Source organism: Pelophylax lessonae, assembly GCF_965119305.1.
Source record: "Pelophylax lessonae genome assembly, chromosome: 7".
Taxonomy (NCBI): Eukaryota; Metazoa; Chordata; class Amphibia; order Anura; family Ranidae; genus Pelophylax; species Pelophylax lessonae.
This window is the reverse complement of record NC_138774.1, coordinates 34,303,622-34,326,226: the sequence shown is the minus strand read 5'-3', so window position 1 is coordinate 34,326,226 and position 22,605 is coordinate 34,303,622. Positions and strand designations below refer to the sequence as shown.

General features: G+C 43.1%; 1 protein-coding gene across 1 annotated transcript; it reads right to left on the bottom strand.

Moving 5' to 3' along the window:
- Window positions 1-5,804: 5,804 nt before the first annotated feature.
- On the bottom strand, window positions 5,805-21,390 carry LOC309560415 (exonuclease 1-like; the record flags this gene model as incomplete). Its single annotated transcript, XM_082264051.1, has 5 exons — window positions 5,805-5,849; window positions 8,122-8,259; window positions 8,325-8,334; window positions 19,993-20,181; window positions 21,368-21,390. 5 exons carry the CDS (start codon window positions 21,388-21,390, stop codon window positions 5,805-5,807), a joined length of 405 nt encoding a protein of 134 aa, XP_082120177.1.
- Between the last annotated feature and the right edge of the window lie 1,215 nt (window positions 21,391-22,605).

Genomic DNA, 22,605 nt, shown 5'->3' with positions numbered 1-22,605 from the left:
AGCGACTTGTGTCGCTCCTATTAGAACGGGTCCTGTACTACTCAATGGCAGGCGACTTGTCAGGCGACCAGGTCGCCTGACAAGTCGCCCCAGTGTGAACGGAGTCTAAGAGTAGCGCTTCCCTCACTTTGGGAGAACTCCAACTTCCTCTTGAATCTCGGGGACAGGAAGTGAAGTGAAATTCCCCCAATGGCACACAGACAGCAAAAATAAGCTAGCATGGGTATCGACCCTTCTGTACTCTATCCAAAACTTATGCCCCATACACACGTGCAGATTATCTGAAGACTTTTGTCTGTAGACTTACCAAAACCATATAATATGAGGTCAAACCTAAACACTTTCAATTTGTATGCAATCTGGCAGGCCCTTGCACTACATAGAAAAGGTAAATCTGAAGACAAAAGTCTTCAGATAATCTGCACGTGTGTACGGGGCATTAGAAAACAAAAGTTTTGACTATATATAAATGTTAAGCCCTGTCTCCACCATTGTGAAAAAATCTGTAAATCAGTGCAAACTATAAAATAAACTTGTGTGCAATACAGCAGCTATACCAACTGTGCTTACCACTGCAAAGTCAAAGAATATTATAAAGTGAGGTACAGAGCTATTAAAATTAATATCAATAGCCAGTATATACTAACTCGCTAAAGTGCTATAAACAAAGTGACTCAGTATACAAAAGTGAAAAAGCTGGTGCAAAATCGACAACTTAAGGTGCTTAGGACAAAATAATGAAGTGACTGTGTGCAAATCACATGAAGCATTAGAGATGTTTCCATAATGCTTCATGTGTTTCGCTTTGGCACACAGTCACTTCATTATTTGTCCTAAGCACCTTAAGTTGTCGATTTGCACCGTCTCCACCATTCACATGCTTTGCCTTCGTTTGATGTATTTTGAACTCAATTTTAGGACTCCTGGGAGACTTCATACATTAAGTATGTCAGCATGGAGTCATCTCTGTCCTCTGCCTGGCCTAGCAATGTTCTCATCCTTTTTTCTCTCCTTATGTTTCTACAGGTCATAAAAGATTACCGATACCACACCATAGCGGACTATTACTCCTTGGGAGTGATAGTGTATGAGATGTCCGTTAGCGCGGATTACTTCAGAAAGATCAAGGAAAACCAGAGTGGAAGTTTGTTCATGAATCTCCTTACCGAGGACCCGGATTTTAAAGAACCCGAGGACTTTTACCTCCATGAACTCGTAGCTATAGTAAGTATACACAGAGCTTTACCTTCTCTTTACAGACAAAACCCTTTCCAGGTTATACAGACCTTGTTAGGAGTTCAGAACATTCTTCCCCAAACACATTCATGTGGGTCAGAGCAATACTTTTAGCACGCTGACTGCTTAGTGGAAGGCTCTTTACTTATAGTCCCCCTGAGCAGTCTCAGTGATATCATAAGGAAAGCAGCCCTCCTGTCCCTTTATCAGTAGAAGGGTCTTAGACATTTACACCAACAAAAATAAAAACTCCTATTAGAGAGGAGAGGTTGGGAAAGCAGCAGCTCTTGTGTCCCCTAATACCCCAATGCAGAGATTGTGTATGACTTGAGGTCACGTTCTCTGTGTTTCATTTAAAAAGTCAATCGCATATACAGAGCATTATATTTCTGAGAACTTTCCTTACACAGACAGCATATAGAACTCCCCTGGTGCTGTCATCGGTGGAAGAAAAAAACCGTGCCAGTGGCAGATTTGATAGAAAGATTATTTTATATATTCATCATAACTATTTATTTCAAAACATCCTTCATTGTGTTTTGAGTTTTCCTTTAAAGCCTCTCATGAGCGAACATGACACAAAAAGGGTAACATGCTACGAACCCATCCAATCATGACATAGTGGCGGGATTATAAGCAAAATCAAGGAAGCTGATATATGTCAGTGTCAGAATCATTACAATGGGGAGTTCTATTGTTCACATATTGTTATTGTTCTCTCAGTGTTTCTCATTATATTTCTTTCTTCTTTACAGCTCTTATGGGGACACCAGGAAACACGGACATACCTGGTACGCAACATCAGACAGCACCCATTTTTTGACTTAATTGACTGGGCCAAGGTGGAGGAAGGACAGTCACCCCAGCATTTACACTAAAACAGGTATGCATTTCAATAATGGGAGGTCCATGTGTATATATGGGGTAGGGGAGATTTTCAGCAGCATCCAAGAAGTATTTTTGTACAGAATTCTTCCATTTGTGATATTGTAGTCACTGCACAATCACATGGTCTGGGGACTTTTCTGAAGGAATTCAATTTATTATTGGTGATAATTATTGTGTGTCAGGTGCTTAGACCTGCTTAATTCTGGAAATGTAACCAGAAACACACTTCCTGTTATGAGGTGACAACACAGACACACTGTATCTATGGAGAAGAAGTGTTGTCACCTTAGCCTGATTAGAACTACAAACACCTTCAGCTCTCCTTATCTCTATTACATAGAGGGGTGTTGCTTTGTAGTACACAAACAAAAGCTGAGAAAGCGGATAAAACTGAGATCTCAGCTCGGGCCACAGGAACTTACAAGGTCACTGGATTTCTGACAGGATTAATAGGTATTTTTCTGTACCTGCAGAAAATTTACTTAGCCTGAAAGAACCAAAATGAATGCAACCTCCACATGTAAGGACCTTTCTGGAATAGTTGACCTTTTTGTTCTTGAGTTTAGATATTCACAAAGAGTGTGGTAATGCAGTGCTTCTTCTGACTATTAGAGGGAGCTGGGGTTTGAGGATCCATCTTGGAGTAATCTGCTGCACATTGGGGGTTGGGATCACCAAGCTTTGTTATCATTTTCTGTATCAATCAAAAATACTGACGAATGTCTTTTTCTCTTTCCAGACTCTCACAGAACCTGAATATTTTAGAATGAAGATAGAGGAATTTATGGCACATGAAAACCAAGGGATTCCAGGGGTAAACTCAGAGGACCTGGAGTAGGGCTGCACGATATTGGAAAAAAAGTACATTGCAATATTTTTTTTTTCCAACGATATATATTGCGATATTGAGAGGAAATCATGGAAGTATTGCCATAGGGCAGCCTTCTTCTGATTGTAATTGCAGATTGCACCATACAGCCAGGGCAGGCCAGGGTTAATGTTATTGTAGGGATTGACAGTGACAGTCAGTGTGGATTAGGCACAGTCTGGACTCAGTGGTGGCAGGAGGTAGAACACATGACATCTGTCCAGTCCCACACTGACTCGATTCTTCACTCTGAACTGTTACAATACAAGCTTGTTTCCAGTTCTTCAGTGTCAGTGTGCTGGGGGGAGCCACAATACAAGCTTGTTTCCAGTTCTTCAGTGTCAGTGTGCTGGGGGGAGCCACTGATTGGTTACAGGGAGGAGCTGAGCTCCTCACTCTAGGACAGTGATGGCGAACCTTGGCACCCCAGATGTTTTGGAACTACATTTCCCATGATGCTCAACTACAATGCAGAGTGCACGAGCATCATGGGAAATGTAGTTCCAAAACATCTGGAGTGCCAAGGTTCGCCATCACTGCTCTAGGATCATATTACCATCAGCTGGAGAACTAGGCAAGCTGCTGGCAGGCAGACTGAACGTGTGGGACGGATGTTGGCTCTGTTCTGCTACAAAGACTGTGAGTCATCCCGACTTCTCCCTGCCTAATGCCTATGCCTTACATCGTTATCTTCCGTGATGTGACAATCGTCCACGCCCACAGCGCGACAGTCAATATCACATCCACTATCGTTCAGCCCTAACCTGGAGTATTCCGAAGATTCTTCCATAATAAGCGAAGAAGCCTCTGTAAACCCAGAGGACTTGGAGTGTTCTGAAGATTCTTTCATGATAAGCAGAGAAGTCAATGTAAATGTGGAGGAACTGGAGCATTACAAAGCCAATTCCATATAAAGAAAACCCATTGTTAACAAAGAGCAACTGGAGGGTCACAAATTACAAGTCATTCACAAAGGACAAACACCGTTGACTCCTCCATTCGGCTTTCCTGGGTGTACACAATATAAATGGGTACGAATATTTATAGGTAAAGTTGATCCGGGGAATATCCGATTGCCTCTCGGGGGATCAGGAAGGAATTTTTTTCCCCTTCTATAGCAAATTAAATCATGCTTTGCTGGGGTTTTTCGCCTTCCTCTGGATCAACAGCCAGCGAAGCCGACACAACGGAGGCAGCCAGCGAAGACGACACAACGGAGGCAGCCAGCGAAGCCGACACAACGGAGGCAGCCAGCGAAGCCGACACAACAGAGGCAGCCAGCGAAGCCGACACAAAAGAGGCAGCCAGCGCCGGAGGAAGACCGAATTTTAAATTTTTAGAGAGTGAGCAGTGGAGGCGGTAGAAGACAGCGGAGGGAGAAGAAACAACCGGAGGGAGAAGACGGGAGAAGGAAGACATGTTGGAACTATGACTAGAGACATTATTTATTTTTACTAAAGAACTTGTAAAAAAAAAAAAAATAAATCTCTTGTTTTTTGTATCATTACACTGCTTTTTTTTTTTTTTTTTGGGGGGGTAAATGGGTAGGGGTCTTCGACGTTTTCCAAAAATGCACCGGCTGCAAAACGCATAGATGTGAACGTGTACCATAGGAAACCATGTTATATGGACTGTAGTGTTTTTCTGCAAACTGCGCTAAAAAACGCATAGGTGTGAACGTAGGGTAAACCAGACTGCAACCAGCAAGAAGAGAATAAAAGTGGGGGATGGGGGGATTAAAATATTGTTTTGGGGGCTTTTAGGCCCTATTCACACCAATACGTTCTTTCATGCTTTTTGCAGAAATGCAGTTCATTTTTTTTAACATAGGTTCATATGGAACATGTTTGCATCAATCCATTTTTGTGCCTCTGTTTTTGGAAAGGGTCAGGGACTTTTCTAAATGCAAAATGCTGCTATTTTGCTTTTTTTGGTTAAACAGATTTTAATGGAGAAGCTGCAGAAAAGCATGTAGTGCGTTTTTACCGTATTTTTACCACAATTTTTGCATCGGTTTTGCCACGATTTGCATTTTTAAATCTGCTCAACAACACATTTTCCCCCAAAAAAAGCATAAAAAACTCAAATCACAGCAAAATCGTTGTAAAAAAAAAAAAAACACGCAGAGAGCACAGCAAAAAGAACTGCAGAAACACTCAAAAGCTACATGCATAGATGTGAAATGAGCCTTACGGTGTTTGGGATTTGTTGTGGAAAGACTTATGTGGATTGATGGGGACACGATCTGATAGGATGTGTGTTAGTTAAATTGCCATTATGTCTCCCAGTGTCGGTTTACCGGTATTCGCTAGGTACAGCCAATATGACTTTACCGGCATTGAGGAAAGACCGTTAGTTGTGGAAACCTTCCATTAAATGGAGACTGCATACCGCTCGCCTGGTCATCCCGGCCGGTGGGCGCTCTGAGTGGCGACCGCTGGAGCGAAAGCCGGTCTGGATCTATGGAAGTGCGATGCGAGGTCCGCCGCACAAATATATATCAGGCAGCCGGGGACCCATTATTCGCTGGCGGAGATATTTTTGTGATATTAAATTATCGTTTTGATAAGTATCTGCCCTTTAGCTGGAATAATGGATGGTAGCTTTCTGTTATGCTCGATCCGCTTGATTGAAACACTGCTACTATTTCCTTTGCAGATATTGGGCCTAATTCACTAAAAAGGAAGAAGTAGAGATGCTCAATTCCCATTTAACTACTCCCAACTAGAGTAGAGTAATTAGCGCCTCAACTAGGTGAGCCTGCAAATGTAAAATTGGATGCAATAGTGAATTCCGATTAGAGTAAAACCAATTAGCAGATGCGTTTTTCATAAACGGAAATTCCTATACAGGTATTCTGAATCAATATTACAGAGCAATGTCAGCTATTATGGTTACAGTTATTTTTTTATGTATAGTTATGGGTTTTAACCTTTAGGTTTATTATTAACAGATTACAGAGCTCTCCATTTATCAACATTCATTCAATGCTAAACTTTCAGGCATATCTAATTGTACTCAGCACATTGGGGTAGTGTATATAGTTGGGGGGAGTACCGCGCTTTAAAGTGCTTAATACAACATAGATAAAATTATATACATATGTGAAAAAGTGCCAAAGTGCTTCTTAAATATAATATTCAAAAATTATGTGTCTCAATGTGTAAAATAAATACAATCCGATATAAATCCTTCAATTAATATAATAGGTGATAAAAATGGACTAAACTAAAATTCATCTTAGTAAAACCAACTATATCAATACAATATATAGTGAAAAAAAGTTATAAATCCGTGACCTTTTCAAAATTAAATAATGTGCTCTAAATAGGTGATATCCAATAAAGTGCTGAAGTGTCCTTAAAATAATTATATAAATATATAGTGATCAACAAAATCTTCTTTATCCAAATTTGGCATGCAGGTGCTCTTTCGTGCGGTGCCCACTAGGTGTCCTAAGCGCTCACCTCACTGCTCCTTAAAAAGAGCCTTAAGTTGTATGCCTCAGTATGCTGTTCCTTCCTCCTTATTGGCATATATGTACCATTATGAATCCTCGGTTATATCTCCCTTGTATACACAGCTATATTCCAGGGGATATATGCGGTCCTTTATATCTCCAAAAAAATCAAATTGGGCCAAACATGGTGAAGTACGTCCCATAAATTTATTTAAAAAAAGTAAGAGTAACACTCACATTGCTTTGCGTCTTGTTTCTAGCATAACAAACATTCCTTTGCCGATACGTCACTTCCGGTTTGGCTATCCTACGCGTTACGCTGCGTACCCACGCAGCTTCTTCCAGGGATTTTCACATATGTATATAATTTTATCTATGTTGTATTAAGCACTTTAAAGCGCGGTACTCCCCCCAACTATATTTATCTGAATTGTGTAGGTTACCAATTTTAGTACCTGCGGCATTAAAGGTGTTATATTATATTGTAGACAACAATTAGAGAGACAGCGCGAGAATTTCACCAACCCTTTATATACATTGGGGTAGTGGTCTATGCTGATGGACAAAGACTGTTAGGTCATGAGTTCTAGTCCCAACCATGCTAACACCCTGTGTGTGATTAATATTTTGCCACATAGTAATATCTTGTCTACATCACATAAAAATTGCACGTAAATGGCCATGTACATTCAAGAAACAGACATGCATTTGTGCCGGTTACAATTAGGCGTTCGCCCAGTTTCCGTATTCACAGCTGGCTAAAATATGGAGGTGATGGCATAATTGGGATATGAACCCATGGCTGCAGTGTTTATAGATAGGAGTTCTAACCACTAAACCACTGAGCTGAGCACAACTACACTTGGAATATTAAGTAGTCCCATGCTTCAATAATTAAATTACATAAATCTCAAAAATATATATAGTGCTCAAATGCATGATCAGTGTAAAACTGACACAAAGTTGTAATGTATTGTTGGCTCCCGGCAATGCAGATAAAAAAAAAAGGTGTAGGGTCGACCGCCCAGTCTATAACAGGCCCTTCAGGTCTGGTATGGATTTTAAAGGGAATCCCACGCCAAAATTCCAAAACAAAATGGTGTGGGGTCCCCCCAAAAACCATACCAGACCCTTATCCGAGCATGCAGGATGGGGGGGATGGATGAGCGATGCCCCCCCCTCCTAAACCATACCAGGTCACTTGCCCTCAACATGGGGAGGGTGCCCCCCCAAGCACCTTGTCCCCATGTTGATGGGGACAAGGGCCTCTTCCCGACAACCCTGGACTGTGGGGGACGTTTATCGGAATCTGGAATCCCAGATCCCACCCCCCCTACATGAATGGGTATCGGGTATAGTGTAAAAAAAAGTAAAAAACACAGAACACGTTTTTTTTTTAATTAAAAAAAAAAAAAACGGAAAGTAGTTAATGGAAAATAAAAAAACAAGTTAGAGGCAACCCCCCCCCCTTAAATACTTACCGGAGTTCGATAGCAGCCATGCCGCTCTCTCCCCCTTCCTCACTGGACTTAGGGCGAGCAATTGGCTCCTGATGCTGTCAATCAAATCCAGTGACAAGGGGGGGTGTGTGTGGGTGGGGGTAAGGGGGGCGAGTTGTGTGTCAATAGCTCTTTTACAATTACTTTAAATCAACTAAACAGCTTCTTACCTTCTTACAACCAAAAGCAAGAAGGTCAGAGTCTTCTGTATGAATTGCTTGGGCAAAACCATATTTGTTCAGGTACGCCAGGTGAGAATCCGCCTCATATGGGGCAACTATACAGTCAAAGCCTTCAGAACGTGCAGCCTGTAATGGAGCAGATATAAGGATGAAAGCAATACAATGGAAGATCAAATCAAGCTGCAAATTACAAAGGCTTTCCTATAGCAAAGAGGGTTAAAATGATAACAAGTCAACTTAGAAAAAAAATTTCCAGGTACATTACTTACTGTTAGTTGAAATACACACAGAAAATGAAAGTGATTGTAAATGATCAACTTGTAAAACAACCCATTCAATTTAAAATAGAAAAGCAAAACATTTTTGTTTAGATACAGTGCCTTGCGAAAGTATTCGGCCCCCTTGAACTTTGCGACCTTTTGCCACATTTCAGGCTTCAAACATAAAGATATAAAACTGTAATTTTTTGTGAAGAATCAACAACAAGTGGGACACAATCATGAAGTGGAACGAAATTTATTGGATATTTCAAACTTTGTTAACAAATAAAAAAACTGAAAAATTGGGCGTTCAAAATTATTCAGCCCCTTTACTTTCAGTGCAGCAAACTCTCTCCAGAAGTTCAGTGAGGATCTCTGAATGATCCAATGTTGACCTTAATGACTAATGATGATAAATAGAATCCACCTGTGTGTAATCAAGTCTCCGTATAAATGCACCTGCACTGTGATAGTCTCAGAGGTCCGTTTAAAGCACAGAGAGCATCATGAAGAACAAGGAACACACCAGGCAGGTCCGAGATACTGTTGTGGAGAAGTTTAAAGCCGGATTTGGATACAAAAAGATTTCCCAAGCTTTAAACATCCCAAGGAGCACTGTGCAAGCGATAATATTGAAATGGAAGGAGTATCAGACCAATGCAAATCTACGAAGATCTGGCCGTCCCTCTAAACTTTCAGCTCATACAAGGAGAAGACTGATCAGAGATGCAGCCAAGAGGCCCATGATCACTCTGGATGAACTGCAGAGATCTACAGCTGAGGTGGGAGACTCTGTCCATAGGACAACAATCAGTCGTATACTGCACAAATCTGCCCTTTATGGAAGAGTGACAAGAAGAAAGCCATTTCTTAAAGATATCCATAAAAAGTGTTGTTTAAAAAGTTTGCCACAAGCCACCTGGGAGACACCAAACATGTGGAAGAAGGTGCTCTGGTCAGATGAAACCAAAATCGAACTTTTTGGCAACAATGCAAAACGTTATGTTTGGCCTAAAAGCAACACTGTATATAAAAAAAAAAAAAAAAAAAACACACATTATAAAAAAAGGGCAAAATAAGGTATTTAAAGTGATTTTTTAATTTTTTTGTTACGATCACCAGTGTCCCTGATCACCACCACCCGTTACATGACGAAGCTGTACTGCACCGGTGACAATATGTAAAAAAAAAAAAAAAAAAATTAAATATAAATACATATTTATTTTATTTTTCAAAAACTTGAAAAAAAAAAAAAACAAACTTAAAAAAAAAAAAAACTCGCTATACCTCTCATTAAATATTTTGGACTGTCAACTTTCCAAAAAGGTGTAATTTGGGGGTATTTGTACTGTCCTGACATTTTTGGGCCTCAAGAAAATATCAACAAATATACCTTAATTTGTGGACTCTACAACTTTCCTACAGACTAAATAATATACACTGATTTGGGTTATTTTTACCAAACATATGTAGCAGAATATTTTTGGCCTAAATTTATGAAAGATTATTTGCTAAATTTTATAAACAGAAAAAGAAAAAACGTGTTTAATTTTCAAAATTTTTTTTTTTTAATTTATTTACCAAAAAATAAAAAACCCAGCGGTGGAAAACATACCACCAAAAGAAAGCTCTACAAGTGTAAACAAAATGATAAAAATGTTGTATGGGTACAGTGCTGCATGACAGCGCTGAAAGCTGAAAATTGGCCTGGAAAAGAAGGGGGTAAAAGTGATCGGTACTGAAGTGGTTAAATACAAATTAATGTAATGACTGATCTTAGCAGTGAAAAATAACTTTTTTGTGGGGAAAAAAAAAAAAGGACATAAATTTGGTTTAGGTATTGAAGTGGTTAAAAACTAAATCCACCTTTGACACCGAGTTTTCCAAAACTGCTGTAAAATGCAGCCAGAGGCTGCGACCCGGAGGGTCCCGCAACCGCACTGAGGGGGTTTGTGGGTGAAAATTTGGTCCTGGTTCTCCATATTTACTTGATATAAAAAAAGGCAGTGTCACTTTAAGAAAAAACTGCAAAAAACAAAAACAAAATGTGATCCGCACCGGTACCACAAGTCCCAGCCTAGCACAGCCTGCAGCAGGGTGAATGAGACCCCAGTAACATACCACCAAACAATAAGGAGGGATGTAGGAACGTTCTGTGCAGAGAGAAAAAATGATCTGACACAGAAACAGGAAAAACCTGGGTCATGTGCTAGAGTCATCCTAGCTTCTCCCTGCTGTCCAGTGATCAAGGACTCCAGGAAAATGGCCGCCCCATGCATTCCTATGGGGGAACTACCAAAAGATGGCCGCTCATGCATTTCAATGGGAATTGTTTGTAGAATGAAATCTACAGCAAAATGGCGGCCACCCACGGCGCACCATGCGGTCTCCAGGACCCCCTAGGGGGGTCATCAGAGAGTGGTATTGGGGGGTCCACAGGATGGGCCCCCACCAGGAAAAACCCCCTCTACAGAACCGCTGCAATACATCCGACCCCCCTTGTGCTTGTGGGGGGGGGGGAGCCTAAAGGGGGGCCTGGTATCACAGAGAGGCCAGGGGAAGGAGGGATAGCCAAGGGTCCGATATTCCCAAGGAGGGGCCCATGTCCACCCTGAGGCCGCCAGAGAAATGGAGGGACACTTTTTTTGGTTGAAAATGTAATCTTTATTTGCATAAAAGATATACAAAAAACAATACTTTGTCGGGGTACATTCTCCCCCGTACTGCGACGCAGCGCATAAATACACTACATTACAATACATTTCCGGGCATACAAATAAATACATTCAATCAAATACAGTCATTCTGCGGTATGATGCCTGATGTGTTGTGCGGAGTAAGGATACCCCGTGCCATCACATCATGCATAACGCCGCAATACCCCTAAAGCATGAAACTAATACGTTGTCTATACGTTGCATCAAACGATATCGAACAAAATAATATTACATTTCAAAAAAGCAACAGGTGTGATGGGGGGTGGGAGAGTGGAGTAAGGGGAGGTGAATGAAATCACAAGCCCGAAGCTTTATTGAATGGACAAAGACACACAAGGGAGAGTGGGGGAAGGGGAAATCTTCAGACCTCCTCTTCCTCCATGAGTTCCATCAGGTTATAGTCTCTGAGCAGACTGTGAACCAGGAGTTTAAGCATGCATGGGATAGGCATAAGGCTATCCTTCATATAAGATAGGGCCAGGGACTATTCATAGGATTCAGATATATTGGGCAGACTAGATGGGCCAAATGGTTCTTATCTGCCGACACATTCTATGTTTCTATGTTTCATAAAGCGTCCTTAAAGCAACACAACACCCGCCAGGTGTTGTCAATGTCCTCTTGGGAAAAAGTTCTGTGAAAAAGTCCGTTCAGCACAGCGAAATGTGTGATGGCAGTCTGTGGAACAAAGTCTCTAAGTTCTGGTTCCAAGGCCCTCAACAGGCTCTGTGCAAAGGAGCACTCCCAGAAAACGTGCAAAGCAGTTTCCTCATGGATGATACAAAAGGGGCAGTGCCTGTATCTGCACAAGTTTCTGGCATGCATAAATGTCCTGAGTGGCAGCCCCCCCTGGACAGCCATCCACGCCAGATCTTTGTGCCTGTTGGTGAGTCCCTTTGAAGAAACATTCCTCCAGACCACTTTGCAAGTGGCTGAAGGGAGGCCTGGAACAGTCTCAGCAATGTCTGATGCTCTGATCAACTTGTAGATAGTTTTTGGCTTCCACAAGTCGGGCTTAACTCCATGCAGCCCCAGCTCCTTGAAATGGAGGGACACTTACCATACCTACGGCATCAGGCGGGCACCACTCCGAACAGACTACCTCTCCACCCGGAGTGGGTTTGCTGACAGCCAGGGGGTATGCTGCGACTCAGGGTGACCCAGGTCGTATGCATCCCCACGAGGTGCTTCACTCGAAGGCCAGCCCCCATCCATCAGGGCTCTATCGTGGCGAGGCCTAGTGCTGGACTATAACCTGCGCACGCTCGCTGGCCAGGCTGAGAGACCTTAAGGATCTAGCATATCCGGTCAGAAACCCAGCCGGCTGTTGCTTGTAGTTCTCTCAGGAACAAAACTACCTAAAAAGTAAAGTCGTACAAAAAGGATCCCAAAAAAAAACAGCTAAGACCGAAGTCCCATCAGGACTAGGTCCTACTCCTAAACTAGGCAGAAACAAACTGAAGGCTATAGCAGAGTGTGTGGGATTATGCCTGCAGGGATGGCCCCATAGGCGTGGTAAAGCTTTTTCCTGCCTAGTGTTCTACTCCTGTAGGGGGCAGCATAACCCAATGGTCAAGAATTATATGAAGCTCCGTCTGTCAATGAACGATAGAGAAAAGGAGATCTCGGATCTCTGTTTTCCTTTAGTCAAAGAACCTCCCCTCCCAGTTAGAGAGCACTCGCAGGGAACACATTTAACCCTTTGATTGCCCCTAGTGTTAAGCCCTTCCCTGCCAGTGTCATTTATACAGTGACAGTGCGGTTTATTCCCCCCCCCCTTTTTTTTTTTTAGCAATGATCATAGTATTAAGGTCACCGGTCCCCAAAAAGTGTCAGTGTCATATTTGTCTGCCGCAGTATTACAGTCCTGAAAAAAAAAAGAATAAAATTGCTGATCGCGGCCATTACTAATAAACATATATAAAAAGTCACTAAATCTATCCCATCGTATGTAGACGCTTTAACTTTTGTGCAAACCAATCAATATATGCTTACTGTTTAATTTATTCATAAATGATCTAGAGGAGGGGATATCTAGTACAATCTCAGTATTTGCGGATGATACTAAACTAAGCATGCCAATATCTTCTATGCAGGATGTGGAAACCTTACAAGCGGACCTGAACAAAATAATGGGGTGGGCAACTACATGGCAGATGAGGCTTGATGTTGAAAAATGTAAAGTAATGCACTTGGGCATCAGAAACACGAAAGCAAGCTACTCACTGAGGGGGGAACCTCTGGGTGAGTCTAAGATGGAAAAGGACCTGGGGGTACTGGTAGACAACAGGCTTGGCAGTGGCATGCAATGCCAAGCCGCTGCAAGCAAAGCCAACAGAATACTGGGATGTATAAAAAAGGGGATTCACTCCAGAAATAAAGAGATTATTCTACCGCTCTACAAGACTCTGGTCCGGCCACATCTGGAGTATGCTGTCCAGTTCTGGGCACCGGTCCTCAGGAAGGATGTGCTGGAACTGGAAAGAGTCCAGAGAAGGGCAACAAAAATAATTAGGGGAATGGAGGACATCAGCTATGAGGAAAGACTACAAGCACTGAACTTTTTCTCTCTGGAGAAGAGACGATTGAGGGGGGATATGATATCAATGTACAAATACTGTACTGGTGACCCTAGCATAAGGAACAAACTTTTTAGAGAAAGGGAATACAATAAGACACGTGGCCACTCACTAAAACTAGAGGAAAAACGGTTTAACCTTAAAATACGTAGGGGGTTCTTTACTGTTAGAGCAGTAAGGATGTGGAATTCTCTTCCACAAGCAGTCGTATCAGCAGGGAGCATCGATAGTTTCAAAAATGTATTAGATGGGCACCGTAAAGATCACAACATACAGGGGTATTCAATGTACGGTTAACAGCAAACACACATCATAGGTTGAACTGGATGGACTGATGTCTTTTTTCAACCTCACTAACTATGTAACTATGTACTGGGATTTTTTTTTTTTTTTTTAATTGTCAATCTTTTTTGGTTTAAAGCGCAAAAAAAAAAAATACAGAAGTGATCAAATACCACCAAAAGAAAGCTCCATTTGTGGGAAAAAAAAGGACATAAATTTTATTTGGGTACAGCTTCGCACGACTGTGCAATTGTCAGTTAAAATAACGCAGTGTCGTATCGCAAAACATGGCCTGGACAGGAAGGGGGTAAAACCTTCCGTAGCTGAAGAGTTTAAGGTGAAAAAAAACCTGCGCTGCATGTGTGCCCCCCCCCCCCACCATCCTTATACTTACCTGAACCTGATCCAGCGATGTGCATGAGAGCAGCGCCTCTCCCAACTCTGCGCCACCTCACTGCACAGATTGATAGCAGCGGGAGCCATTGGCTCCTGATGCCGCCAATCAAACTCTGTGATTGGTGCTCTCTGCTCATTGGCAGTGATTGACAGCAGTGGGAGCCAATGGCGCCCGCTACTGTGTCTCAGCCAATGAGGAGAGAGGGACTCAGGACAGGCGAGGCTCCCATGCACATTGCTGGATTGAGGGGGGCTCAGGTAAGTATTAGGGGGCTGTTGGGGGGAGCAGCATACGAAAAGTTTTTTTACCTTCATGCATAGAATGCACCTTCAGCTTTTACAACCACTTTAATCACAATGCAGAAGTACTATCATACAATAGTCACATGGTAAATAACTAAATAAGATGAGCGCTTTATAAGGAATAGTAACAAATGTGAATATTGTGTGCTGACAATTCCATCCCTTAGGTGACTCACTCTCGTCTTGCTCTTTCCACATCTTTCTTTGAAGGTAAAGTGCATCCATCAAACACCAGTATTGGCTTGAAACTGTGTGAAAAGTAGGGATCGGCAAAGCCGATATATTGGGGGCCGATCTGCACTTTGCCTGATATATCGGAATCGGCCACCAAGATAACCGATATTTCAGGAAAGTGCTGTATCGGAGTGATACCTGCAGCTAGAGGCATCACCCCGGTACCGCCGTTCATAGCCGGCGGTCGGCTGTCTTGTAATGACAACCGATGTGGCTGAGAAGCCACTCGGCTGTCATTAGAAGGAGCGGGAGGAGACGTCCCCCCCCCCCTCCCGCCACCTTCCGCGGCTCGCCCGTGTCTCCCATCCCACCGGGAGACCCGGGCAACCAGCCTGCACGGCCACATTCGGCTCTGATTGGACCTCCATTTAAAAACCCGGAAGTGATGTCATGAAATACTCGGTGCCAGATTCAAAACAGACAAACTTGGCGTTTTGAATGCTTTTAAGTGCAGAGGAGGAGTTTGAGGTCTTTTAGACCCCCAGGTCCCTCCACAAGAGTACCTGTCAAGTAGGGCTGCACGATATTGGGGAAAAAAAGTACATTGCGATATTTGGTTTTCAACTATATATATCGCGATATTTCTCTGGGTGGAATGCAGAAGACACTGACAGTGTGGATTAGGCAGAGTCGGGACTCACAGTGGTAGAAGAAGTTAGAACACAGCCCGACATGAGTGGAGCAGCCACAGCTCCTCACTGTTGTCCTGTCTGGAGCTCAGTATCAGATGGTGACCCGTCAGGCACAGGGTCCCGCCCACTGGCAGGTGGAAGGGTCGGTACAGAAGGTATAAACTCCGCGCAAACGGCTCTATTTGGATGTGTAAAGATAAAGTGACAAAGGTGTGAATATAAATATATAAAAATATATAAAATATAAAAAATATAAAAACTAGATACAATATATTAAATTAGAAAGTGTAGGCTGCAGCCCCCCTGAATATTAGTCCGGACACTAAATGTAGAAGGAATAAAAGGTAGGGTGATGGCGCTGCCTCTAGTGAAAATTAGAAAATCTGAATGGAATAAATCAGGTGATAAACTCAATAAAGTGACAGGTGCAAATATTAAATATCGCAATATAAATAGTGCATATTTCAAGGTGAATCACAAATAAAGTGCTTATCAGATAAAGTGCTTATCAAATAAAGTGCTATCATGCACGTGAAAAGTTCCCAACTGTATCATACAGTATGATACAGGTGCTATAAGGTGCAGTTTATATAAAAAACAAGTATGCAGAGGATATATATATATATATATATATATATATATATATATATATATATATAAACACAGTCCAGATTGGCACTGGTGTACAGCAGATATATAAACAGTCCAATGTGGTGAAGTCTATTAAGTCCAGTGACTTAGTGTGAAAGATATCCAAAATACAAATAGGTGGATGATAAGGTGGCAACACTCTACCAATAACTCAAACTTAAAGGAGTGACCCCGTGCTGGGCGGTGAGGTGCTGGGTGATCCTTTCTGGTAAAAAAAACTCACTCACCAGAAGCACCAACCCCACACAGGGGTATAAGGCGGGTGTATAAAGATCAAAGATCTCAGTGTCTCCCCTCCTCCTGGATCGATAGGTCCTGGAAGTAGTCTCGGAGGTCCTAACTGGAGGTATCCCTGAGATAGTAGCGGGTCCTAATACTCTCCTATAGGCCGGGGATGGTCCGAGGTGTCCACAAGGTGTCATTACGAAACGCGTACGGCGTGTCGCGTCACTTCCGGTTCCTGCATGATCGAGAACGAGGCTTGGACCGCATCGCGCTTCACACTCGTACCTGTGCCTATATATTTGCTTCCTATGTGAGTACCTCTCTGTTTTATGCACCAATAAATCATCTAGACGTTATTACGCTATGTGCCTTGTCTATCTATCATCCCTTGGTATACGGTTATGAGCTATTCCCGGTGGACACCTCGGACCATCCCCGGCCTATAGGAGAGTATTAGGACCCGCTACTATCTCAGGGATACCTCCAGTTAGAACCTCCGAGACTACTTCCAGGACCTATCGATCCAGGAGGAGGGGAGACACTGAGATCTTTGATCTTTATACACCCGCCTTATACCCCTGTGTGGGGTGGGTGCTTCTGGTGAGTGAGTTTTTTTACCAGAAAGGATCACCCAACACCTCACCGCCCAGCACGGGGTCACTCCTTTAAGTTTGAGTTATTGGTAGAGTGTTGCCACCTTATCATCCACCTATTTGTTTTTCGGATATCTTTCACACTATAATCAGTCACTGGACTTAAGAGACTTCACCACATTGGACTGTTTATATATCTGCTGTACACCAGTGCCAATCTGGACTGTGTTTATATATATATCCTCTGCATACTTGTTTTTTATATAAACTGCACCTTATAGCACCTATATCATACTGTATGATACAGTTGGGAACTTTTCACGTGCATGATAGCACTTTATTTGATAAGCACTTTATCTGATAAGCACTTTATTTGTGATTCACCTTGAAATATGCACTATTTATATTGTGATATTTAATATTTGCACCTGTCACTTTATTGAGTTTATCACCTGATTTATTCCATTCAGATTTCTAATTTTCACTAGAGGCAGCGCCAACACCCTACCTTTTATTCAAGGGTCGGTACATGACCACCTTGTCCACCCGGGGGGGTTTTGATCAGCTCTGCGAACTCCATAGCGGACACCGGAGGATCCCCGTCACCGTCCTCTCATCACCGGTACTACACCTGACACAGCGCTCCCCCTCCCTCACCGGAGACGAGTTTCCCCTTGCTTTCGGCTGTGATCCCAGCTCTGCCTCTAGTCTCCAGCCGACCATTACTCCGCCCATTGTCTCTCCATTGACTCTATTTATTACACATTACAGCCTGATCCCGCCCCCGTGCCCGCCCCTGATGTAGCCAGGAGAGACAATGGGTGGAGTAATGGTCGGCTGGAGACTAGAGGCAGAGCTGGGAGGGCTGGATTGCATCGGGCTGGAGGGGCGGAGTTCCGATCACAGCCGAAAGCAAGGGGAAACTTGTTTGTGTCGGCTGCCTGCACAATATCGTGTCTTCGGCGACATGAATATCGCCCACGCCCGCAGAACGATAGTTGATATCACATCGACTATCATTCAGCCCTACTGTCAAGTAATAAAAAAATAAAAAATAAATTAAATGTACAAAAATATTGGCCAATATCGACCGATACAGATATTCAATGGCCAAAATATCGGTATCGGTGTCAGCAACAAAAATAGATATCGGTCGATCACTAGACAAAAGCATGTGCACAAACTTCATGCAATAGGTCACATACCTGGAACGAAAGCGGCATCACTGATTGGAAGATTGGATGCAGAATAGATCAAAAACACTGCAGGCAAAAAAAAAACAACCTAGGAAAGGAAAATCAACAGCAAGCAGTTTCCAATGATTGCAAATGAATTGCAACAGCAGCAGATTCGGGGTGTGTGCCAATCAAAACTCTCAACTGCAGACACTCCAGGTGCTGCCTGAGTACCCCGACACATTCAAGCCAACCCCAGGAAAAAATGTCGTTTTTTTCTTTTTGTTTTTTTTTGTTTTGCACACATTGAAATTGCAGTTTCCTCATCGTGCTGTGCGCACAATCGTATTGCAAGAATAGGATATTTGGATGCCAAAACAGAGATAGAAATTTAACACATAAGGGCTTATTTACACTTGCAAATGGGGGGGGGGGGGGGGGGATTAAAGGCTGCAGTTAAGCCACGTTTTTAATGCCCTGCTTAGGTAGCAGCTGGGAGTGTACGCATGCCGTGGCACTGTACTTTGTGGCAGGAATTATATCCCTTGTGGCGTTTTGCAGCGTACACCAAGCAGAACCTATTCAAGTGAACGACGGGCATGGGAGCCTAGGGGTGACGTCACTGTTTACAGGCATCCCCAGTCATCAAGCACTCTCTACTCTCCCCTGCAGCAGCCTTTGACTGATACAAGGGATTACATGACCAGAGCGGGCTGAGAATAGTTCATTAGATACAGAATATCTTTTTACATTACTTAGCATAAGTGTAAGGAGGGTGGAGGAGACATTTTTTTTTTTTTAAAGACTACTCAGGTTGAGGCTTGAATTCTACCTAACACCTTTAAGACCGCCAGCCGCACATTTACTGCAGCAGGCTGGCTCTCCTGCGTGAACCGCCATAGCCCTACGTCTGTCACGCACATGGTGCTGGACCGCTGAGAGAAAGTAAACACAGCTGACCGTTGTTCTCTCTGGAATGATCACAGAGCTCTTGTGACCCTTCTATATAGGACCACAGGTCTCTGTGGTTATTTCACAAGCCACACCCCCATACAGTTAGTAATCACTCCCCTAGGCTCACACCTAACCCTTTGATCACCCATAGGGATAACCCCTTTCCTGCCAGTGTCCTTATTACAGTAACAGCGCATATTTTTAGCACTGATTACTGTAGTAATGTCACTGGTCCCCCCACAAGTGTCAAAAACGTCAGTTAGGGGTCCGATCGGACTGCGGCAATGTCGCAGTCCCGCTAAAAATAAATCGACAATCACTGCCATTACTAGTAAAAAAATAAATAAAAATGACAAATATCTTTCCCCTAGCTTTTACACGCGATAACTTTTGCGCAAACCAATCAAAATATGCTTATTGCGATTTATTTATTTTTTTTTAGCAAAAATATGCAGCAGAATACAAATCGGCCTAAAAGGATTAAAAATTTTAATTTTTAAAATTTTTTGGGGAATGTTATATAGCAGAATGTGAAAAATATTCCTTGTTTTTTAGAAATGTCGCTCTTTTTGCTTACAGCGCAAAAAAAAAAAAAATTGCAGAAGTGATCAGATAGCACCAAAAGAAAGCTCTATTTGTGGGGAAAAAAATGACATCAATGTTATTTTGGTACAGCGTCACACGACTGCGCAATTTTCCGTTAAAGTAACGCCGAATGCCGAATCGCAAAAAATGGCCTGGTTAAATTCAGGTATTTGCATTGAAAAGTATTAATAAAGAGTTGCATTATTTTGGTGTCTTTTATATCCGTCTGGAGTGCAGTTTTAACTTTTAACCAAAAGCACAGCATGAACTTACTGGTCAGTCGGCTCTCCTTTAGCCAGCTTCTCCGCACAGGCGAAAGCTCCTTTATGAAGCCAGCAGTAGGTGTCCACCGCCACAGTCTGTCCCTTGTACTGATTCACATGGATGGGTTCTGATGCCTCTTTGGGGAACTGTAGAAGACCCTGAATACCCAATGATGGCAGAAGAACGACTGGAGGAGCGCTGAATCAAGACCAATTAGTTGTGTAGGAATCTTCCAGAGTAACCTGCATGAGATAAAGCTATATGACATATCTACTCCACCAATCAATGCAACATACTTAGGATACCCAAATCCTATCATAGCAGATAAGCCATTGAACACCCAGGAAGCATCAGACAGGACATGTCTTTAAAGACCAATTCCACCATACCAAGGTTTAGGTTACACCTAAATTAGGGTAAAAAAAAAAGGAATGGTTTTACTTTAGGGCAGCCTCCCTCAACACAGAGGACCCCTTGAAAAAAACCCATTGTGATAGATCCGTCTCCTTCCTAGCTGTTGTTGGACTGGCCGCAGAGGGAGAGGATGGAAACAGGTTGGAATTCATAACTACACTTGGGAAGCCCCTAGCAACATGGGCTGGCTGTGGTTTCTTCAGGAACTCTTGCGGAAACTCTCACAGCCCTCTATGAGTGGTCCTGCAGTTTCCTGGTACATGTGGGGTGTCCAAGGCTGCAGGAGGGTGAGGCGGTGGTGCAAAGACATTATACTCATCTAGACGAGTGTTGCAAAATACCATGCCTCTTTGCTTTCCTCCTGCCACAGCTTGTCCCAGTAAAGTGCTCAGAGATGAGAATCTGCCGTTGTGATTGGTCCGTCTCCTTCCTAGCTGTTGTTGGAGGGAGGAAATGGGAACAAGTACAAACTCATAACTACACTTGGGAAGCCCCTAGAAAGATGGGGTAAAGTACTACATGTACTGTGCACCTTCGGGAGCAGAACGACGTAAACAAATGCAATGGTAGAGCTTTAATATGGTCCCTAGGAATGAGCTCAGGTATGGAGTCCACACCCACCTGAGCTATTCAACCAGGAAGTTGTCAAAATAAACAGCCAATCATAGGTGGTGGAGGTGTACCCCACCCATACACAAATACGTTATTCCTAATGCACACGTTCCTGCAAAATGGCTGTATGTGTAGATGGGAGATGTGGTGACCACCAGCTGGAAATCAAAGACATCAGAGTGAAAGTATGTCACCAGCACACCACAGATACATGGTGCGCCGGTGACATACTCCACCCATAAACAAGGAGCATGAATTTGTGCAGCTGTGGGGGTGGGGAATACCTCCACCGCTCCTTGACTGGCTATCTGGCTTTGACAGCTTACTGGTAGGATAGCTCTGGTGGGTTTGGACCTACCCAAGCTCATCAATGATGGCCATATTAGGTCAATGATGTCATGTACATCCCCACGCCTTTGGGTACATGCAGCAGCAAGATGGTGGAATCTTCTACCAGAATCAGATTGGTCCTCACCAACAGGTTATTTCCAGTTCAGACCGAACAAAACTCATCACTTATGTGGAGAACCCCCGGACCTCCCGAGATATTTAGACCATGCATCCCAGGAGACCTCAAAGTACTCTGCAGTGCATATGGGAGGCTAATACAGCATGGTCACCTGGGCAAGGATCCAGTAAGAATGTGTTCCTGATCAAAAGGAAATTTAAAAAAAAAAATTCAAATTTTGGGAAGCGGAAGGAAGGATGGGGGTAGGAGTAGAATACAAGAAAGTGAAGGGTGGCGGCCCTCCTTAACCACTTGCCGACCGCCGCACGACTATCTACGTCGGCGGTCAGCCCCTCACAGGCAAAGTGACGTAGGGCTACGTCACTAGCTTGTGAGGGTCTAGGGAGCGAGCGCGCGCCGCCGGGGGCGCGCTCCCGCTCCCGCGTGGTCACGGACCCCCCCGCGCGTGTGACCGGCGGACCCGATGTCCGCCGGCCACTCTGCGATCGGCGGGGGAGAGGGAGAAAATCAGGCAGCTTGTGTAAACAAGCTGCCTGTCATTCTCCCCTCTGTATGAGAGATGATCATATGGATCTACTATGTAGATCCGTTGATCACTCTGCATACAGTTGAAGCCACAGCCAATCACAGTAAGAATCACGCCCCTAGGGACACACACAGCCCCTCCCTCTCAAATAAAGTTAACCCCTTCACTACCAGTGTATTTTTACAGTAACAGTGCATATGTATAGCACTGATTACTGTAGAAATGTCACTGGTAACCCCAAAAGTGTCAAAAATGTCAGTCAAGGGTCCGATCTGTCCGCCGCAATGTCGCAGTACCGCAAAAAAAAAAAATCGCAGATCGCCGCCATTACGCGTTAAAAAAAAAAACAACAAAAATGACAAAAATCTTTCCCTTTGTTAGTAAACGCAATAACTTTTGCGCAAACCAATCAAAATACGCTTTTTGCGATTTTTTTTTTTACCAAACATAGGTAGCATAAAACAAATTGGCCGAAAATGTTAAAAAATTTTGATTTTTACATTTTTTTGGGGGGGAATTTCATATAAAAAAAAGGGAAAAATATTGTTATTTTTGCAAAATTTACGCTCTTTTTTTGTTTATAGCGCGTGATCAAAAAATC